The 19,087-nt window shown below is 45.1% G+C and overlaps 1 protein-coding gene across 1 annotated transcript in view; it reads left to right on the top strand.

Moving 5' to 3' along the window:
- Positions 1-18,862, top strand: part of LOC126996758 (ATP-dependent DNA helicase PIF1-like) — a 34,945-nt gene extending 16,083 nt beyond the window's left edge. The window contains exons 5-12 of the mRNA XM_050857595.1: positions 1,550-1,664; positions 2,714-2,848; positions 3,621-3,754; positions 8,554-8,795; positions 11,284-11,423; positions 12,230-12,424; positions 13,544-13,689; positions 14,862-18,862. Coding sequence (XP_050713552.1) covers positions 1,550-1,664; positions 2,714-2,848; positions 3,621-3,754; positions 8,554-8,795; positions 11,284-11,423; positions 12,230-12,424; positions 13,544-13,689; positions 14,862-15,053 — 1,299 coding nt within the window. The 3' untranslated portion in view covers positions 15,054-18,862. The remainder of the gene's footprint in view (positions 1-1,549; positions 1,665-2,713; positions 2,849-3,620; positions 3,755-8,553; positions 8,796-11,283; positions 11,424-12,229; positions 12,425-13,543; positions 13,690-14,861) is intronic.
- Positions 18,863-19,087: the final 225 nt, after the last annotated feature.

Here is a 19,087-nt window from a genome sequence, read left to right as displayed (position 1 = left end):
ATTTGACAAGGCTTTTGTAGGAGTTTTGGGCATTTCCAGGGGTAGTTTGATGACCCTGGTGGTAGTTTGACCCTTCTTCTGTACCATGAACCTAAGAAACACATATTTGACGAGGCTGTTGTAGGAGTTTTTGGCATTTTCAGGGGTAGTTTGATGACCCTGGTGGTAGTGTGACCCTTCTTCTGTACCATGAACCTAAGAAACACACAATGGACAAGGCTTTCTTTGTAGTTATGGGCATTTCCAAGGGTAGTTTTATGACCCTGGTGGTAGTTTGACCCTTCTTCTGTACCATGAACCTAAGAAACACACATTTGACAAGGCTTTTGTAGGAGTTTTGGGCATTTCCAGGGGTAGTTTGATGACCCTGGTGGTAGTTTGACCCTTCTTCTATACCATGAACCTAAGAAACACACATTTGACGAGGCTTTCATTGGAGTTTTGGGCATTTCCAGGGGTAGTTTTATGACCCTGGTGGTAGTGTGACCCTCCCTCTGTACCATGAACCTAATAAACACATATTCAACAGGGGTTCTTAGGAGTTGTGGGCATTTCCAGGGGTAGTTTGATGACCCTGGTGGTAGTGTGACCCTCCCTCTGTACCATGAACCTAATAAACACATATTCAACAGGGGTTCTTAGGAGTTGTGGGCATTTCCAGGGGTAGTTTGATGACCCTGGTGGTAGTTTGACCCTTCTTCTGTACCATAAACCTAAGAAACACACATTGGACAAGGCTTTCTTTGGAGTTGTGGGCATTTTCAGGGGTAGTTTGATGATCCTGGTGGTAGTTTGACTTCTTCTGTACCATGAACCTAAGAAACACACATTTGACAAGGCTTTTGTTGGAGTTTTGGGCATTTTCAGGGGTAGTTTGATGACCCTGGTGGCAGTTTGACCCTTCGTCTGTACCATAAACCTAAGAAACACTCATTTGACAAGGTTTTCATGGGCGTTTTGGGCATTTCCAGGGGTAGTTTAATGATCCTGGTGTTAGTTTGACCCTTCTTCTGTACCATGAACCTAAGAAATACACATCTGGCAAGGCATTCATTGAAGTTTTAGGCATTTCCGGGGGTAGTTTGATGACTCGAGTGGTAGTTTGACCCTTCTTCTGTACCATGAACCTAAGAAACACTCATTGGACAAGGCTTTCTTAGGAGCTGTGGGCATTTCCAGAGGTAGTTTAATGACCCTGGTGGTAGTTTGACCCTTCTTGTATACCATGAACCTAAGAAACACACATTTGACAAGGCTTTCGTGGGAGTTTCGGGCATTTCCAGGGGTAGTTTTATGACCCTGGTGGTAGTGATCCCTTTGCTTTACCATGAACCTAAGAAACACACATTTGACAAGGCTTTCTTAGGAGTTGTGGGCATTTCCAGGGGTAGTTTAATGACCCTGGTGGTAGTGTGATCCCTCTGCTGTACCATGAACCTAAAAAAAACACTCATTAGAACCCAACTTGACTTCTTTTTGGCATTTGTTAATAGTTTATGTGAGAGAAAGAGGGTCCTGTCTAACACTCCTGGCCGTTCCCCCCCCACAGGCGTCCCCCGGCAGGAAGGCCAAGGTGTCCCGCTTCCTCACCCCGTCGCCACTCACCCAGGAGCAGAAGAGAGTGATCCAGGCTGTGCACTCGGGCCACAATGTCTTCTTCACAGGTAAGGGTTGGCCAGGATTTTTATTATTATTATTATTATTATTTGTTAACACGGTATTATTTTTATGTATTATTTTTTACAGCAAAGGAGACGGTTCTATGGCAACAAAAAAGAGTGCAAAAAAAAAAAGCCCGCTGCTCGCCGCTTCAAAAAAGACAAAAGTGAAGAGTAGCCAAAAGAGAGGTCAATTATTTTTACGTGTTTTTTTTTTACAGCAAAGGAAGTAGCTCAAGGGAAAAAAAAGCTTGCTATCCACTATCCCCATAAAATAGTGGGAAGATGTTCAAGTCGTAGGCAGGAGGAAATACAGATGAAGAAAGGCTGTTCCAGAGTTTACCAGTGAAGGGGATGAAAGAGTGAAGAGGCTGGTTAACTCTTGCATAAGGGATTTGGACAGTACAGGGATGAGCTAGAGTAGAAAGTCATGTGCAGCAGGGAAGGGATGAAAAAATAAAGATGCTGGCTAACTCTTGCATAAGGGATTTGGACAGTACAGGGATGAGCATGAGTAGAAAGTCGTGTGCAGCAGGGAAGGGGATGAAAGAGTGAAGATGCTGGTTAACTCTTGCATAAGGGATTTGGACAGTACAGGGATGAGCTAGAGTAGAAAGTCATGTGCAGCAGGGAAGGGTCTGAAAGAGTGAAGATGCTGGTTAACTCTTGCATAAGGGATTTGGACAGTACAGGGATGAAAGAATGAAGATGCTGGCTAACTCTTGCATAAGGGATTTGGACAGTACAGGGATGAGCATGAGTAGAAAGTCGTGTGCAGCAGGGAAGGGAATGAAAGAGTGAAGATGCTGGCTAACTCTTGCATAAGGGATTTGGACAGTACAGGGATGAAAGAATGAAGATGCTGGCTAACTCTTGCATAAGGGATTTGGACAGTACAGGGATGAAAGAATGAAGATGCTGGCTAACTCTTGCATAAGGGATTTGGACAGTACAGGGATGATCTAGAGTAGAGAATCAAGGGCAGTGGGGGCATGGGAGTGGAAGCGAGGCCCTAAATAATCACTCTCTCCCTTCCCTTCCCTTCCCCCCTTCAGGCAGCGCAGGCACAGGCAAGAGCTTCCTGCTGCAGCGTCTTCTGGGCTCGCTGCCGCCGGACACCACCTTCGTCACCGCCAGCACGGGGATAGCGGCCAGCCATATTGGGGGGGCCACGCTCCACTCCTTTGCTGGTGAGTGAGAGAGTGAGTGAGAGGGAGGGGGTGAGTGAGTGAGATGGAGGGGATGAGTGAGTGAGATGGAGGGGATGAGTGAGTGAGATTTAGGTTGTGAGAGAGAGAGAGAGAGAGAGAGAGAGAGAGAGAGAGAGAGAGAGAGAGAGAGAGAGAGAGAGAGAAAGAGAGAATGAAGAAGATTAAAAAGGAAAATGAGAACAGAGAGAGAGAGAGAGAGAGAGAGAGAGAGAGAGAGAGAGAGCATGTAGGAGGTATACAAAAGCTTTGTTAAGGATATACTATAAAAAACATATATATAGGGGGTTGGATTCACTGTAATAGGGTTGAATGTTAAGTATATGGGATCCAATTCCTTATTTTAGTATGGATAATAATAATTCTCTCTCTCTCTCCCGTTCTCTCTCTCTCTCTCTCTCTCTCTCTCTCTCTCTCTCTCTCTCTCTCTCTCTCTCTCTCTCTCTCTCTCTCTCACAGGCATTGATAAGGGAGTGAACAGCCTGATTTCCTCTTCTGCATTCCACTCTTGATCTTTCTCCTTTTCCTATAAACAATAAAATAAATAAATGCCTAAGTAAACAGATTCTTCATGCATCAGTAAGGGCCAATGTGACTCTCTCGGCCACTCAGCTACTTGCCAGAGCAGCGATAGTGTCCTTTTTCTGCATCCTAATCTATCTTCCACCCTTGAGCTGTGTCCTGTTCTGTAAAAATGTAAGAGAAAGAAAGAAATATTGTCCCATGGTTCCCTCGCTCTCTCCCTCTCACCCAGGCATTGGCAAGGGCGACGACAGCTTGGCTCAGTGTGTCAGGCTGGCCTCCCGCAAGACTGTGGCCCAACAATGGAGGAAATGCAAGCACCTCATAGTGGACGAGGTCTCTATGGTGGACGGACTCTTCTTTGAGGTGAGACTGGGCAGGAGCTGTTTGTTTACTTAGCTATATTTACCTAGTTATTGTCTATAGGGCTTAGCTACACTCCTATGGCCCTTGCACACTCTTTGCCTCCACTGCCACCTCTAATGCATTCCAAGTACATATCTATATTTCTGTTGTATTTACCTACTTGTAGTCTACCAGGGCTTAGCTACACTCCTATGGTCCCTGTCTCCATGTCTGTACTCGAGGTTTTCCTTGATTTACTTCACACTCTGCCTCCACTGTCACCTCTAATGTATTCCAAGTATCTATATTTCTGTTGTTTTTAGTTTTTCCCTAATTGTAGTCTGCAGGGCCTGAGGTACACTCCTATGCCCCTGTCTCCATGTCTATACTTCAGGTTTTTCTTGATTTTCTGCACTCTCTTTGCCTCCACTGTCACCTCTAATGCATTCCAAGTATCTATATTTCTGTTGTTTTTAGTTTTTCCCTAATTGTAGTCTGCAGGGCTTGAGGTATGTACACTCCTATGGTTCTGTCTCCATGTCTGTACTCCAGGTTTTCCTTGATTTCCTGCACACACTTTGCCTCCACTGCCACCTCTAATGCATTCCAAGTATCTATATTTCTGTTGTTTTTAGTTTTTTACCTAATTGTAGTCTGCAGGGCCTGAGGTATGTACACTCCAATGGCCCAGTCTCCATGTCTATACTTCAGGTTTTTCTTGATTTTCTGCACTCTCTTTACCTCCACTGCCACCTCTAATGCATTCCAAGTATCTATATTTCTGTTGTTTTTAGTTTTTCCCTAATTGTAGTCTGCAGGGCCTGAGGTATGTACACTCCTATGGTTCTGTCTCCATGTCTATACTTCAGGTTTTCCTTGATTTCCTGCACACTCTTTGCCTCCACTGCCACCTCTAATGCATTCCAAGTATCTATATTTCTGTTGTTTTTAGTTTTTTACCTAATTGTAGTCTGCAGGGCCTGAGGTATGTACACTCCTATGGCCCAGTCTCCATGTCTATACTCCAGGTTTTCCTTGATTTTCTGCACTCTCTTTGCCTCCACTGCCCCTTCTAATGCATTCCAAGTACAGGGGATCCTTGACTTACGATGGAGCTGCGTTCCTATAACACTGTCATAACCCGATTTTGTCTTAAGTGTAAACCCAGCCCATTATAAGGAACTGTCAGCCCCAGCCCTCACATCAGAGTGCCATAAGCATCTGAACCACTCACCTGTGCTTGTGTAGTAGTAATGTCATAGGGCCGTACTACAAGTCCAATTTGAGAAGTTTCCGGTCCCTACAGAGTTATTCATCCCGAACTCTGTAGGGACCCAGAACTTCTCGGATTGGACTTGTAATACGGCCCCTAAACTGACCTTTGTAGGGACCCAGAACTTCTCGGATTGGACTTGTAATACGGCCCCTAAACTGACCTTTGTAGGGACCCAGAACTTCTCGGATTGGACTTGTAATACGGCCCCTAAACTGACCTTTGTAGGGACCCAAAACTTCTCGGATTGGACTTGTAATACGGCCCCTAAACTGACCTTTGTAGGGACCCAAAACTTCTCGGATTGGACTTGTAATACGGCCCCTAAACTGACCTTTGTAGGGACCCAAAACTTCTCGGATTGGACTTGTAATACGGCCCCTAAACTGACCTTTGTAGGGACCCAAAACTTCTCGGATTGGACTTGTAATACGGCCCTTAAACTGACCTTTGTAGGGACCCAAAATTTCTCGGATTGGACTTGTAATACGGCCCCTAAACCAACCTTTGTAGGGACCCAAAACTTCTCGGATTGGACTTGTAATACGGCCCATAAACTGACCTTTGTAGGGACCCAAAACTTCTTGGATTGGACTTGTAATACGGCCCCTAAACTGACCTTTGTAGGGACCCGAAACTTCTCGGATTGGACTTGAAATGCGGCCCCTAAACCGACCTTTGTAGGGACCTGAAACTTCTTGGAATCGACTTGTAAGACGGCCCCTAAACTGACCTTTGTAGGGACCCGAAACTTCTCGGATTGGACTTGTAATACGGCCCCTAAACCGACCTTTGTAGGGACCTGAAACTTCTCGGATTGGACTTGTAATACGGCCCCTAAACCGACCTTTGTAGGGACCCGAAACTTCTCGGATTGGACTTGTAATACGACCCCTAAACCGACCTTTGTAGGGACCACAAACTTCTCGGATTGGACTTGTAATACGGCCCCTAAACCGACCTTTGTAGGGACCCGAAACTTCTCGGATTGGACTTGTAATATGGCCCCTAAACCGACCTTTGTAGGGACCTGAAACTTCTCGGATTGGACTTGTAATATGGCCCCTAAACCGACCTTTGTAGGGACCTGAAACTTCTCTGATTGGACTTGTAATACGGCCCCTAAACCGACCTTTGTATGGACCCAAAACTTCTCGGATTGGACTTGTAATACGGCCCCTAAACTGACCTTTGTATGGACCCAAAACTTCTCGGATTGGACTTGTAATACGGCCCCTAAACCGACCTTTGTATGGACCCAAAACTTCTCGGATTGGACTTGTAATACGGCCCATAAACCGACCTTTGTAGGGACCCAAAACTTCTCAGATTGGACTTGTAATACGGCCCCTAAACTGACCTTTGTAGGGACCCAAAACTTCTCGGATTGGACTTGTAATACGGCCCATAAACTGACCTTTGTAGGGACCCAAAACTTCTCGGATTGGACTTGTAATACGGCCCATAAACTGACCTTTGTAGGGACCCAAAACTTCTCGGATTGGACTTGTAATACGGCCCATAAACTGACCTTTGTAGGGACCCAAAACTTCTTGGATTGGACTTGTAATACGGCCCATAAACCAACCTTTGAAGAGACCCAAAACTTCTCGGATTGGACTTGTAATACGGCCCCTAAACCGACCTTTGTAGGGACCCGAAACTTCTCGGATTGGACTTGTAATACGGCCCATAAACCGACCTTTGTAGGGACCCGAAACTTCTCGGATTGGACTTGTAATACGGCCCATAAACCGACCTTTGTAGGGACCCGAAACTTCTCGGATTGGACTTGTAATACGGCCCATAATTAGACAGTAACTATTTTTTATGAAGACATTTCAAGGCCATAAATATGATAGAATAAAACGAAGAACAATAACAAAAAGTTCAGCACACGGCCAACGTCCATCCCTGTTTCTCCCTTTCCAGTCGCTGCACAATGTATAGTTTCCCGTCCACTGTGATGGCTTTCCTTTCCTTTGAGTCAGTGCCATCAGGTGAGTCTGCCTTATGCTTGGGGGACACAGTGAAGGCCAAATGTCAATGAGAAAAGAACACAAACCCAAGAGAGCAAAAGTACAACACAACAAAATGGTGTACGATTGTTTCATAATGTATAGTTTCCCTTCCATAGTGATGGCTTTCCTTTCCCTACCAGCACTGCCATCAGAGGAGTCTCCTTCACGCCTGGGAGGCAGGATTAAGGGCACAAAGTTGTAAAAAAGCAACAGAAACAACACAACACAGCGTCCAAGGAACACAAACAGTACCAGCGGAATGTAAACAACGCGCCAGCCTCAGTGCAACACTTACTGACCACGTATTCTCCCGCCACGCTCAACAAACTACTTTCCGCACCAAGTTCGTATTTACGACGCAAATGTTGAAAGTCAAAACAAGAATTATTTAATCATTTATGGTGACCGCGGCGTAACCACCAAACGTCATAGGTTGAGACTGTCGTGACCCCAGGACCCCGTGTACGGTGTATGACATTTCCCTTGATTTCCTGCACACTGCCCCCACCACCACTTCTAATACATTCCAAGTACCAATATTTCTATGGTACTGGATAGTTGTTGTTCCCTCCTTGAGCCTTTTGATAGGTAGGCAGTACTTCAAGAAACACTATCAAACCTTCCTGTGTATTTACCTAGTTGTAGTATTACAGGGCCTGGGCTTATGCTCGTGTGGTCTCGTCTCCATATCTGTATTTGTCCAGTTTTTCCTTAACCTGGTAGCAGCGACGGGACAAATTTGTGGTTTTACTGTGTAGCAGTGACGGGGCAAATTTGTGGTTTTACCGTGTAGCAGCGACGGGACAAATTTGTGGTTTTACCGTGTAGCAGTGACGGGACAAATTTGTGGTTTTACCGTGTAGCAGTGACGGGCCAAATTTGTGGTTTTACCGTGTAGCAGCGACGGGACAAATTTGTGGTTTTACTGTGTAGCAGTGACGGGGCAAATTTGTGGTTTTACCGTGTAGCAGCGACGGGACAAATTTGTGGTTTTACCGTGTAGCAGTGACGGGACAAATTTGTGGTTTTACCGTGTAGCAGTGACGGGCCAAATTTGTGGTTTTACCGTGTAGCAGCGACGGGACAAATTTGTGGTTTTACCGTGTAGCAGTGACGGGACAAATTTGTGGTTTTACCGTGTAGCAGCGACGGGACAAATTTGTGCCATTATATAAACCCCCCAAAATAGATGATACATAATCTGATCACAAATTCTTTGATATGTATTATGAAATGGTTTGTGTGAGGGGTGATTTTTTTCTCATTTTTCTCGCTTGGAGGGACCATTAAGAAACATGATCCCCGCAGCTACTGGATCAAAGTTGTGCACACTCTTCACTGATACCACATCCTCACTTAGTCTGTGCCAAGCCTCTTATGTTTCTTTGCGGGAAGCTATATTTTTTTATGTCTCTCAAGCATCTTCCTTTTCTCAATTTCTTACTGTGTCCTCGTGTGTTCCTGGTGTTTATTACTTCTCTTAGTAGTAACTCCTCGTGTGTGTGTGTGTGTGTGTGTGTCCGCAGAAGCTGGAGGCGGTGGCGCAGGCCATTCGTAACAACACCAAGCCATTCGGGGGCATCCAGCTCATCCTGTGTGGCGACTTCCTGCAGCTGCCGCCCGTCACCCGGCCCGGACAGGAGCGGATTTTCTGCTTCCAGACGGAGGCGTGGCAGCGCTGCATCACCCAGACCCTAGAGCTGACCCAGGTGAAGCGGCAGGATGACCAGAGCTTCATCCGCATCCTGCAATCCGTCAGGCTGGGCAGGTGAGGATGGTAGGAGGAGGAGGAGGAGGGGCGAAATAGGGGAGGAGAGAGAAAAGTTTAAATAGGGGAACTTCATCCACATCCGGCAATCCGTGAGGCTGGGCGGGTCAGGAAGGAAGGAGGAGGAGGAGAAATGTTTGATAAAGGAGAGGAGGAGGAATGGAGGAGGAGGAAAGAGGTGGAACGAGAGGAAGGGGAAAAAGAGAAGAGGTTAAGTGGGGTCATTTCATCCACATCTGCAGGTTAGGAAGAAAGAAGTAGTCATCATCATCATCATCATCATTTTGTTTACCATCCGTTTTCACTCTTCCTGAGCCAGCCGTTGGATGGTTTGTGGCTCTCCTCCACTCTGCTCTGTCTTCTGCCCAATGCTCATCCAGTCCCATCAATGCCAAGCCTTCCTGTATACACCTTCTCCATGTGTTCCTAGGTCTACCAACTGGTCTCCTTCCTTCTACCCCCAATCTCTCCACAGCTCCCAGCACTGTATCCTCCCCTGCTCTCTTTCTCCTCCACTCTACTCTGTCTTCTGCCCAATGCTCATCCAGTCCCATCAATGCCAAGCCTTCCTGTATACACCTTCTCCATGTTTTCCTAGGTCTACCAACTGGTCTCCTTCCTTCTACCTCCAATCTCTCCAAACCTCCCAGCACTGTATCCTCCCCTGCTCTCTTTACATGTCCAAACCATCGGAGTCTTTCCCTTCTGAGCACTGTTTCCAGGTCCTCTACTCCACATCTGTTATCCACATCTGCACTGGACAGGAGGACTGGATTAGGAAGTAAGAAGTAGGCGAGATATTTGATAAAAGAAGGGAGGAAGAACGGAAGATGACGAAATATGTGGAAGGAGAGGAAAGGGAAAAATGAGAAGAATTTATATAGAGTAACTTCATCCTGGTTAGTCTTCTCTGTGGCCCTGAGAGATAGGGTCGTATTACAAGACATTTTGCCGCCCAAGAACACATATTTGACAAGGCTTTCGTAGGAATTGTGGGCATTTCCAGGAGTAGTTTTATGACCCTGGTGGTAGTGTGACCCTTCCTCTGTACCATGAACCTAAAAACACACATATCTGACAAGGCTTTCATAGGAGTTGTGGGCATTTCCAGGAATAGTTTCATGACCCTGGTGGTAGTGTGACCCTTCCTCTGTACCATGAACCTAAAAACACACATATCTGACAAGGCTTTCGTAGGAGTTGTGGGCATTTCCAGGAGTAGTTTTATGACCCTGGTGGTAGTGTGAACCTTCCTCTGTACCGTGAACCTAAACCCACATACCTGAGAAGGCTTTCGTATGAGTTGTGGGCATTTCCAGGAGTAGTTTTATGACCCCGGTGGTAGTGTGACCTTTCCTCTGTACCGTGAACTTAAAAACACACATCTGACAAGGCTTTCGTAGGAGTTGTGGGCATTTCCAGGAGTAGTTTTATGACCCCGGTGGTAGTGTGACCCTTCCTCTGTACCATGAACCTAAAAACACACATCTGACAAGGCTTTCGTAGGAGTTGTGGGGATTTCCAGGAGTAGTTTTATGACCCCGGTGGTAGTGTGACCCTTCCTCTGTACCATGAACCTAAAAACACACATATCTGACAAGGCTTTCGTAGGAGTTGTGGGCATTTCCAGGAATAGTTTCATGACCCTGGTGGTAGTGTGACCCTTCCTCTGTACCATGAACCTAAAAACACACATATCTGACAAGGCTTTCATAGGAGTTGTGGGCATTTCCAGGAGTAGTTTCATGACCCTGGTGGTAGTGTGACCCTTCCTCTGTACCATGAACCTAAAAACACACATATCTGACAAGGCTTTCATAGGAGTTGTGGGCATTTCCAGGAGTAGTTTCATGACCCTGGTGGTAGTGTGACCCTTCCTCTGTACCATGAACCTAAAAACACACATATCTGACAAGGCTTTCATAGGAGTTGTGGGCATTTCCAGGAGTAGTTTTATGACCCAGGTGGTAGTGTGACCCTTCCTCTGTACCGTGAACCTAAAAACACACATATTTGACAAGGCTTTCATAGGAGTTGTGGGCAGTTCCAGGAGTAGTTTCATGACCCTGGTGGTAGTGTGACCCTTCCTCTGTACCATGAACCTAAAAACACACATATCTGACAAGGCTTTCATAGGAGTTGTGGGTATTTCCATTGGTAGTTTTATGACCCAGGTGGTAGTGTGACCCTTCCTCTGTACCATGAACCTAAAAACACACATATCTGACAAGGCTTTCATAGGAGTTGTGGGCAGTTCCAGGAGTAGTTTCATGACCCTGGTGGTAGTGTGACCCTTCCTCTGTACCATGAACCTAAAGAAACACTCATTAGAACCCAATTGACCGCATCTTTGACCTTTAGAAATAGGTGATGTGAGAAGCCAGTGTCTTATTTTACCGACCATGGTCATAATAGGAGCCAGATATGCCCATTTGAATAACCTCTCGTATAAGTTGCCGGGACATTCAAGGACTGTTTTGTGACCCAGGTGCAGCGAGGAGGCAGCGGAGATCCTTCAGGGCACCAAGGACAACACGGTGGAGCGGAACGGCATCAAGGCGTCACGGCTCTGCACCCACCGCAGCGACGCCGACCACATCAACGCACAGAACCTTGCCCAGCTGACAGGTATGGGGTGGGGGGGGAAGGGGAGTATGATTTTTTTTTTTTAAGTAAGCACAGGAAGAGAAAGTGAAGGTGACTGAAAGAAGAAAAAAAGGGAAAGAAAAGGAACAAGAAAACTGATCAAGGACGGGAATTAGAGAGAGAGAGAGAGAGAGAGAGAGAGAGAGAGAGAGAGAGAGAGAGAGAGAGAGAGAGAGAGAGAGAGAGAGAGAGAGAGAGAGAAGCTTGAAGGGAAAGTGAAGGAAGGAAGGAGGGCTGTTGATATAGAGACATCCCTGTGTGATAGAGAAGTCCTCTGATATTCCCCTTGTAAAGGAGTTCAAGTCATGGGCAGGAGAGGAAACACAGACAAAGGAAGGAAGGAAGGAAAGAAGGAAGGAAGGAAGGGAGGAAAGAAGGAAGGAAGGCTGTTGTAATATTTTTTTCTTCTTTTTCTTCCTCTTTTTTGTGCTTGTTTTTCCTCTTCTTCTTTTTCTTCTATTTCTTTTTACTGTTTTCTTTTATTTGTTTCTTATTCAAAGGAGAAGGAGGAGGAGGAGGAAGAAAGGAACAAGAAAAATAAAGGAAGAAAAGAAGAAAAAAAGGAAGGAAGGAAGGAAGGAAGACTTATTGAAGAGTGACCCCTTTTTTGACCCCCCTTATATGACTTGTGTGACCCTTGCGTGACCCTTGCGTGACCCTCGTATGACCCTTGTGTAACCCTCGTGTACCCCTTGTACGACTTGTGTGATCCTTTTATGACCCTCCTTATATAACCCTTGTGTGATCCTTTTATGACTCCCCTTGTATGACTTGTGTGACCCTTGCAGGCCCTGAGCGTGTGTTTGAGAGTGTGGACAGTGACCCGAGCCGCGCTGCCATGTTGGACAGCAGCACACCGGTGGGTCAGAGGCTGGTGCTGAAGGTTGGCTGCCAGGTCATGCTTGCCAAGAACCTGGAGGTGGGCCGAGGACTGGTCAACGGCGCCAGGGGGGTGGTCACGGCCTTCACCAACGGCAGGGACGGTGAGTGTGTGTGTGATTCACCTCTTGGTCTGCTGCGGGTCTCTCTCGAGACAGCCAGCCGTTCCCCTACGGAAGAGCACAGAGCTCGTAGTACCGATCTTTGGGTAGGACTGAGACCACTCACACACAACACACCGCGACAACGAGGTCACAACTCCTTCCCTTACGCCGCTGCCTACTCACTGCTGGGTGAACAGGGGCTATACTTGAAAGAAGATAAACCCAACTTATCTTCACCCGGCCGGGGAATTGAACCCTGGTCCTTCTGGTTGTGAGCCAGACGCTCTACCCCTGAGCTACTGGGCCGTGTGTGTGTGTATGTGTGTATGAAGGGGGGGGCTGTGGCTGTGTATGTGTGTGTGTGTGTTTGTATGGGGGGTCTATGTCTGTGTGTGTGTGTGTGTGTGTGTGTGTGTGTGTGTATGGGGGGTCTGTGGCTGTGTGTGTGTGTGTGTGTGTGTGTGTGTGTGTGTGTGTGTGTGTGTGTGTATTTATTTATTTATTTATTTATTTATAGTATAGTAAGCTGGGTCAGCCTGTCTCCCAATCTATATTTGTCCAGCTTTTCCTTCATTCTCTGGACACTGCTGCTTCAACAATGTCCTTGCTGAGTCTTGTATGGAAAACTGTACTTCATCATGTCCTCCAAACAAGTCCCTTTCCTCAGTTTCTTGCTGTGTGCTCTTAGTTGCCTCCTTCCTTCCATCACAGTTATATCATTTCTGTCCAACACATCCATTCCACTTGTGTTCCTGTACAGTGTTGTCAGGTCTCCTCTTTCTCTCCTTTCTTCCAGTGTTGGTGAGCCCGTTCCTCTAGTCTAGCCTCATATGACAGGCTTGACAGTCCTTTTTCTTAAGTGGTAACCAGACAGCTGCTGCATACTCTAGCCTTGGTCTAATCAGTGTTGTTATTATTTTCTTTACCAAGTACTAAAATGAAACTCTAATTAATTTTGCACCCGACTATATAATGTGTATGTCTGTGTGTGTGTGTGTGTGTGTGTGTGTGTGTGTTAGTTTAGGGGGTCACATACTATCAACATCAACACTTGTACCTGGATACCGAGGTCAATACACTATCTATCTGTCTATTTATCTATCTTGTGTCGCTCCGCAGGCAACCCCATCGTGCGGTTCATGAGTGGGGTGACCAGTGAGGTGCGGTTTGCCCAGTGGCGGGTGGCGGTGGTGGCCGGGAGCTTCATCACGCGCATGCAGCTGCCCCTCAAGCTGGCCTGGGCTTTCTCCATTCACAAGAGTCAGGTGAGGGACGGGAGCGGGACGGCGGCTGGATGTTGTTGTTGTTGTTGTTGTTGTTTGAAGGGATTTTTTGTTTTGTTTTTGTCTTTATTTTTTTTCTTCTTTTCTTCATTTTTCTTTCTTCATTTTTCTTACTCTTGTTTTTGTTTGAAGTGATTTTTTGTTATTTTTGTTTTCTATTATTTTTTTACTTTTTTCCTTACTGATTTTTCTTCTTTTCTTCATATTTTTTTTCTTCCTTTTTCTTTCTTCCTTTTTCTTTCTCTTGTTTTTGTTTGAAGTAATATTTTGTTTTGTTTTTGTCTTCTATTATTTTTTTTAATGATTTTTCTTCTTTTCTTCCTATTTTTCATCCTTTCTTTTTTTCTTCATTTTTCTTTCTCGTTGTTTTTGTTTGAAGTGATTTTTTTTACATTTTTTTCTTTTCTTCCTTTCTTTTTTCTTCATTTTTCTTTCTCTTTTTGTTGTTGTTGTTTGAAGTGATTTTATTTTGTCTTCTTTTTTTTACTGATTTTTCTTCTTTTCTTTCTATTTTTCTTTTTCTTTTTCTTCATTTTTCTTCCTCGTTGTTGTTGTTTTAAGTGATTTTTTGTTATTTTTGTTTTCTATTTATTTATTTTTACTGTTTTTCTTATTTTCTTCATATTTTTCTTTCTTTTTCTTCCTCTCTTGTTGTTTTTGTTGTTGTTTTAAGTGATTTTTTGTTATTTTTGTTTTCTATTTATTTATTTTTAGTTTTTCTTATTTTCTTCATATTTTTCTTTCTTTTTCTTCATTTTTCTTCCTCTATTTGTTGTTGTTGTTTGAAGTGATTTTTTTGTTTTGTTTTCATTTTTTTTGCTGATTTTTCTTCTTTTGTTTATTTTCTTCCTTTCTTTTTCTTCCTCTGTTGTTGTTGTTGTTGTTATTATTTTTCTTCTTGTTTATTTTCTTCCATTTCTGTTCACTTTTTCTTTTTTTATTTGTTTATTTTTTCTTCTTTTTCTTCTATTTCTTTTTACTGTATTTCATTTTTTATTACTTTCTTTTTTCTTCTTTATCTTCCTCTTTTCTTCTTCTTCCTCCTCCTCCTCCTCCTCCTCCTCCTTCACTAAAACACCATCATCATTTCTCTCACTAAATTCAACATCTGCTATAACACCCGCTCCCTTCCCCCCTTCCCCCCACACCCCCAGGGCATGACGCTGGACTGTGCGGAGATGTCGTTCTCGCGGGTGTTCGAGGCGGGCCAGGTCTACGTGGCTCTATCGCGCGCCAGGAACCTCCAGGGGCTGAGGGTGCTGGACTTCAACCCTTCCTGTGTCCGAGCCCATCCCAGCGTCCTGAAGTTCTACCATAATTTGAGGAGGGAGCAGAGCCTGAGCTGATGATGATGTTGATTAGTGAGAGAGACTGTGTGTGTGTGTGTGTGTGTGTGTGTGTCCAAGCCCATCCCAGCGTCTTAAATTTCTACCATAATTTGAGGTGGGAGCAGAGCCTGAGCTGATGATGATGTTGATTAGTGAGAGAGACTGTGTGTGTGTGTGTGTGTGTGTGTGTGTCCGAGCCCATCCCAGCGTCTTGAAATTCTACCATAATTTGAGGCGGAAGCAGAGCCCGAGCTGATGGTGACGATGATGATTGTCTGTAAGGGGGGGTATTTTATTTTTTTATGTTTTTTTTTATATGGTAAGTGAGGCAGCTCAAGGGGAAAAAACAAAAACAGCAATAAAAAGTCCTGTGTCGCAGGGTTCCCAAGCAGGGTCCATGGAACAATTTCTAGGGGTCCACAGGGATTATAATTATTTTTAAATTTAATATACTGGCATTAGGAGACATGCGGCTCGGAATAAAATTCATACTGCTGTACACAGTCCTTAAAACTGAATGCTTGAATGCTAGAAATGATCTACAGTACCCTCCTGAGTTTGGCGCTTGCTTCGTTCCACAGGTACAGCGCTAAACTCACGGATCGGTAAACTCTGTGTCTTGGAAGCACTGAAAAAGCACATATTTGTTCCGGCCCGTGGAGAAGCTGACCTTTTTCCCACTTTACTCTCTTGTTATCACAAAATACATACTGTGTAAAAAGGAAGAAAATGTGAAGAGAGAACGGGTCGTTTTGAAGCCGTAGCTGAAGGCGGCTGGCTGCCCTACCATTGGTTGAGTTCTGAAAACACGCTTGTGATTCGTTGAGTTCAATGACATCATCATCTGTGCTCATCCAATCAGCGGCCTCTAACTATGACGAAACAAAAGGTTTGTGAATCTGAAGTCAGCGTTAATAGTTAAATCATTAGTTCATAGCCTTTACCGTGGGCCATTAGTGCCCATCTCTGTGAATCTGAAGGCAACGTTATAGTTAAATCATTAGTTCATAGCCTTTACCCTGGGCCATTAGTGCCCATCTCTGTGAATCTGAAGGCAACGTTATAGTTAAATCATTAGTTCATAGCCTTTACCCTGGGCCATTAGTGCCCATCTCTGTGAATCTGAAGGCAACGTTATAGTTAAATCATTAGTTCATAGCCTTTACCCTGGGCCATTAGTGCCCATCTCTGTGAATCTGAAGGCAACGTTATAGTTAAATCATTAGTTCATAGCCTTTACTGTGGGCCATTAGTGCCCATCTCTGTGAATCTGAAGGCAACGTTATAGTTAAATCATTAGTTCATAGCCTTTACCCTGGGCCATTAGTGCCCATCTCTGTGAATCTGAAGGCAACGTTATAGTTAAATCATTAGTTCATAGCCTTTACCCTGGGCCATTAGTGCCCATCTCTGTGAATCTGAAGGCAACGTTATAGTTAAATCATTAGTTCATAGCCTTTACCCTGGGCCATTAGTGCCCATCTCTGTGAATCTGAAGGCAACGTTATAGTTAAATCATTAGTTCATAGCCTTTACCCTGGGCCATTAGTGCCCATCTCTGTGAATCTGAAGGCAACGTTATAGTTAAATCATTAGTTCATAGCCTTTACCCTGGGCCATTAGTGCCCATCTCTGTGAATCTGAAGGCAACGTTATAGTTAAATCATTAGTTCATAGCCTTTACCCTGGGCCATTAGTGCCCATCTCTGTGAATCTCGCCCCAGCACGTGTGAACACGGTCACCCAACCACCAGTTTCTCAAGAATTTTGCACAGATTCAAAGTCGGCTGCATTTCACAAGAAACTCGTGGAAATTCTTGTCAGAAACTCTGTCACCAGCATGTCGGTTATGTTCTCGTGAGGTCGGTAAGTTGTGGTCACAAGAAAAAGAAGAGCGTATCAGCTGATCAGTTCAGTAGCTGTCCGCATGTTTATTCCAGCACCACGGTTGAGCAGGTCTTGGACTTGAGTCTTGTCCAAGCGTAGCCACTGCCTCATTGTGTCTGGGTCCTCACTGCCAAGTTCTTGCAGCACTTAATGGCAGCAAGCTGTAACACACTGCTTCATTGTGTCTGGGTCCTCACTGCCAAGTTCTTGCAGCACTTAACGGCAGCAAGCTGTAGCACACTGTCTCATTGTGTCTGGGTCCTCACTGCCAAGTTCTTGCAGCACTTAATGGCAGCAAGCTGTAACACACTGCCTCATTGTGTCTGGGTCCTCACTGCCAAGTTCTTGCAGCACTTAATGGCAGCAAGCTGTAATACACTGCTTCATTGTGTCTGGGTCCTCACTGCCAAGTTCTCGCAGCACTTAACGGCAGCAAGCTGTAACACACTCTCCCTTTGTCTCTGAGCTAACCACTCATGAACCTACAAATGCTTTCTTTTTCTTTTTCTTCAGCAAACACCACAAAGCAAACTCTGCTGCGTCTGGATCCAGTGTTTGTTTTGCTTTTCAGCTGATACATCCCAGAATGCAACAGTCCTCTGTGTGACTAAACTGGAGGGTAAATTCCAGGCAGAAACTTCTCGGGAGATAATTTTGGTGGGAAATTCCTGAGAAACTAGCTTGTGTGACTGCACCTTTAAGCTGCTGGTGTTACACTGGACCTTTTTCCTCCACTGTGTTGGCGATCGGGGCAACTGGCAGCTCCAACTTTTCCAGGTGTGCGTTACACACGGTCAAGGTCGGTTGTCCGTGTTCACAATGTAAACATAGCAGTCGCCCTGCATCGATTAAATAGTAAACAAAGCAGCTCTGACAGTCTACTCAACGAGTTTCTTGGTTGTCCATTTCCACTGCTCCTCACTCCTCTGCCACCGCCTTCATCTGTTTCATGTTGTTGGTTGTACCCCCAACCATTTTCCACCAATATGGACAATCGACAATTTGCTCCCAATTGGGCGCACGGGCAGCCGCAGTTGCTAGTAGTCCCAATGGTTAGAGGAAAATGGCTAGTGTGACCGCCTTAAGGAATCGCACGTGACGCCGACAGTAGGTAGATGTGACCCGTACATGTCAAAGCAGCTCGAAACTTGGGGCAGTAATGCATCAAAGTTGGGATGATGAGAATTTAGGATTGAGTGCGAAACTCAGGGATTGTGAAACTCGGATAGCACGAAACTCAGGAGGGTACTGTACACTATGTAAGGCATTGTACATGAATATATTTATTTTTTGCAGAAAAATCTCCTATTAATTTTGGTGGCTTAACCTTTATTGTCTTAGAGGCCCACGGGTGAAAAAGTGCCTTGTAACGGGGCCTGGGACAAAAAGGCTGGGAACCACTGCTCCAGACACTGCTCCAAGGAAAGCAACTAGAACAACAGGCCATGACAATGTTGACGTGTGTGTGTGTGTGTGTGTGTGTGTGTGTGTGTGTGAGAGTATTTATTTGGCTAGTTGTGATATGCAGGAAACAAGCTATGCACTCACTATTTTCCTGCCCTTCAGTCTCAGTAAGTTAGTTTAGTTTCAATGTTATTTAAGATCTGAATTAAACCTTTTTAGTCTTAAGATGTTCAAGTGATCAATGTATTATTATTTATTTTATTTATTTTTTATTTTTACGTTTTATGTCCGGTGGGGTTTCCTTAGCCTTGGTGGTTGGCCCGAACCCGTCTGGGTGCAGGCAAGTGTTTGTAGTGGCGCCATCTATTAGGACAACTGTGTTTGGTGAAGCCTTTCCAGCATTTTGTCCTCATCTTCCTTCTTCTCTTCCTTTCTCTCATCTTTATCAAGCTCTTCATGTCTCTTTGTCTGGTGTAGTGAAGTGCCACTTGTGTGTGCCAGCATTATATAAATAACAATAAATACACTAAAATTTGCTCTTGTGTTTGGTCTTTCCAGCATAAGAACATAGGGAAACTGCAAGAGGCTGGGTGGCCTACACAGGGCAGCTCCAGAATCCCCCCCACTACTCATGATGGGTGAGGTGTAGTTACAGGGGTTGCAGGTAGAGGCTTGATCCTTGTTATACCGGCGGTACTAGGCACGCACCAGTACCCCGCCACCTTACTGCACCCACACCTCACTGCCACCTGTCGTCCTCG

The sequence above is a fragment of the Eriocheir sinensis genome, chromosome 11 (genome assembly GCF_024679095.1).
Source record: "Eriocheir sinensis breed Jianghai 21 chromosome 11, ASM2467909v1, whole genome shotgun sequence".
NCBI lineage: Eukaryota > Metazoa > Arthropoda > Malacostraca > Decapoda > Varunidae > Eriocheir > Eriocheir sinensis.
Note: the sequence above shows the minus strand (reverse complement) of the source record. Positions and strands in the feature narration are given on the sequence as shown.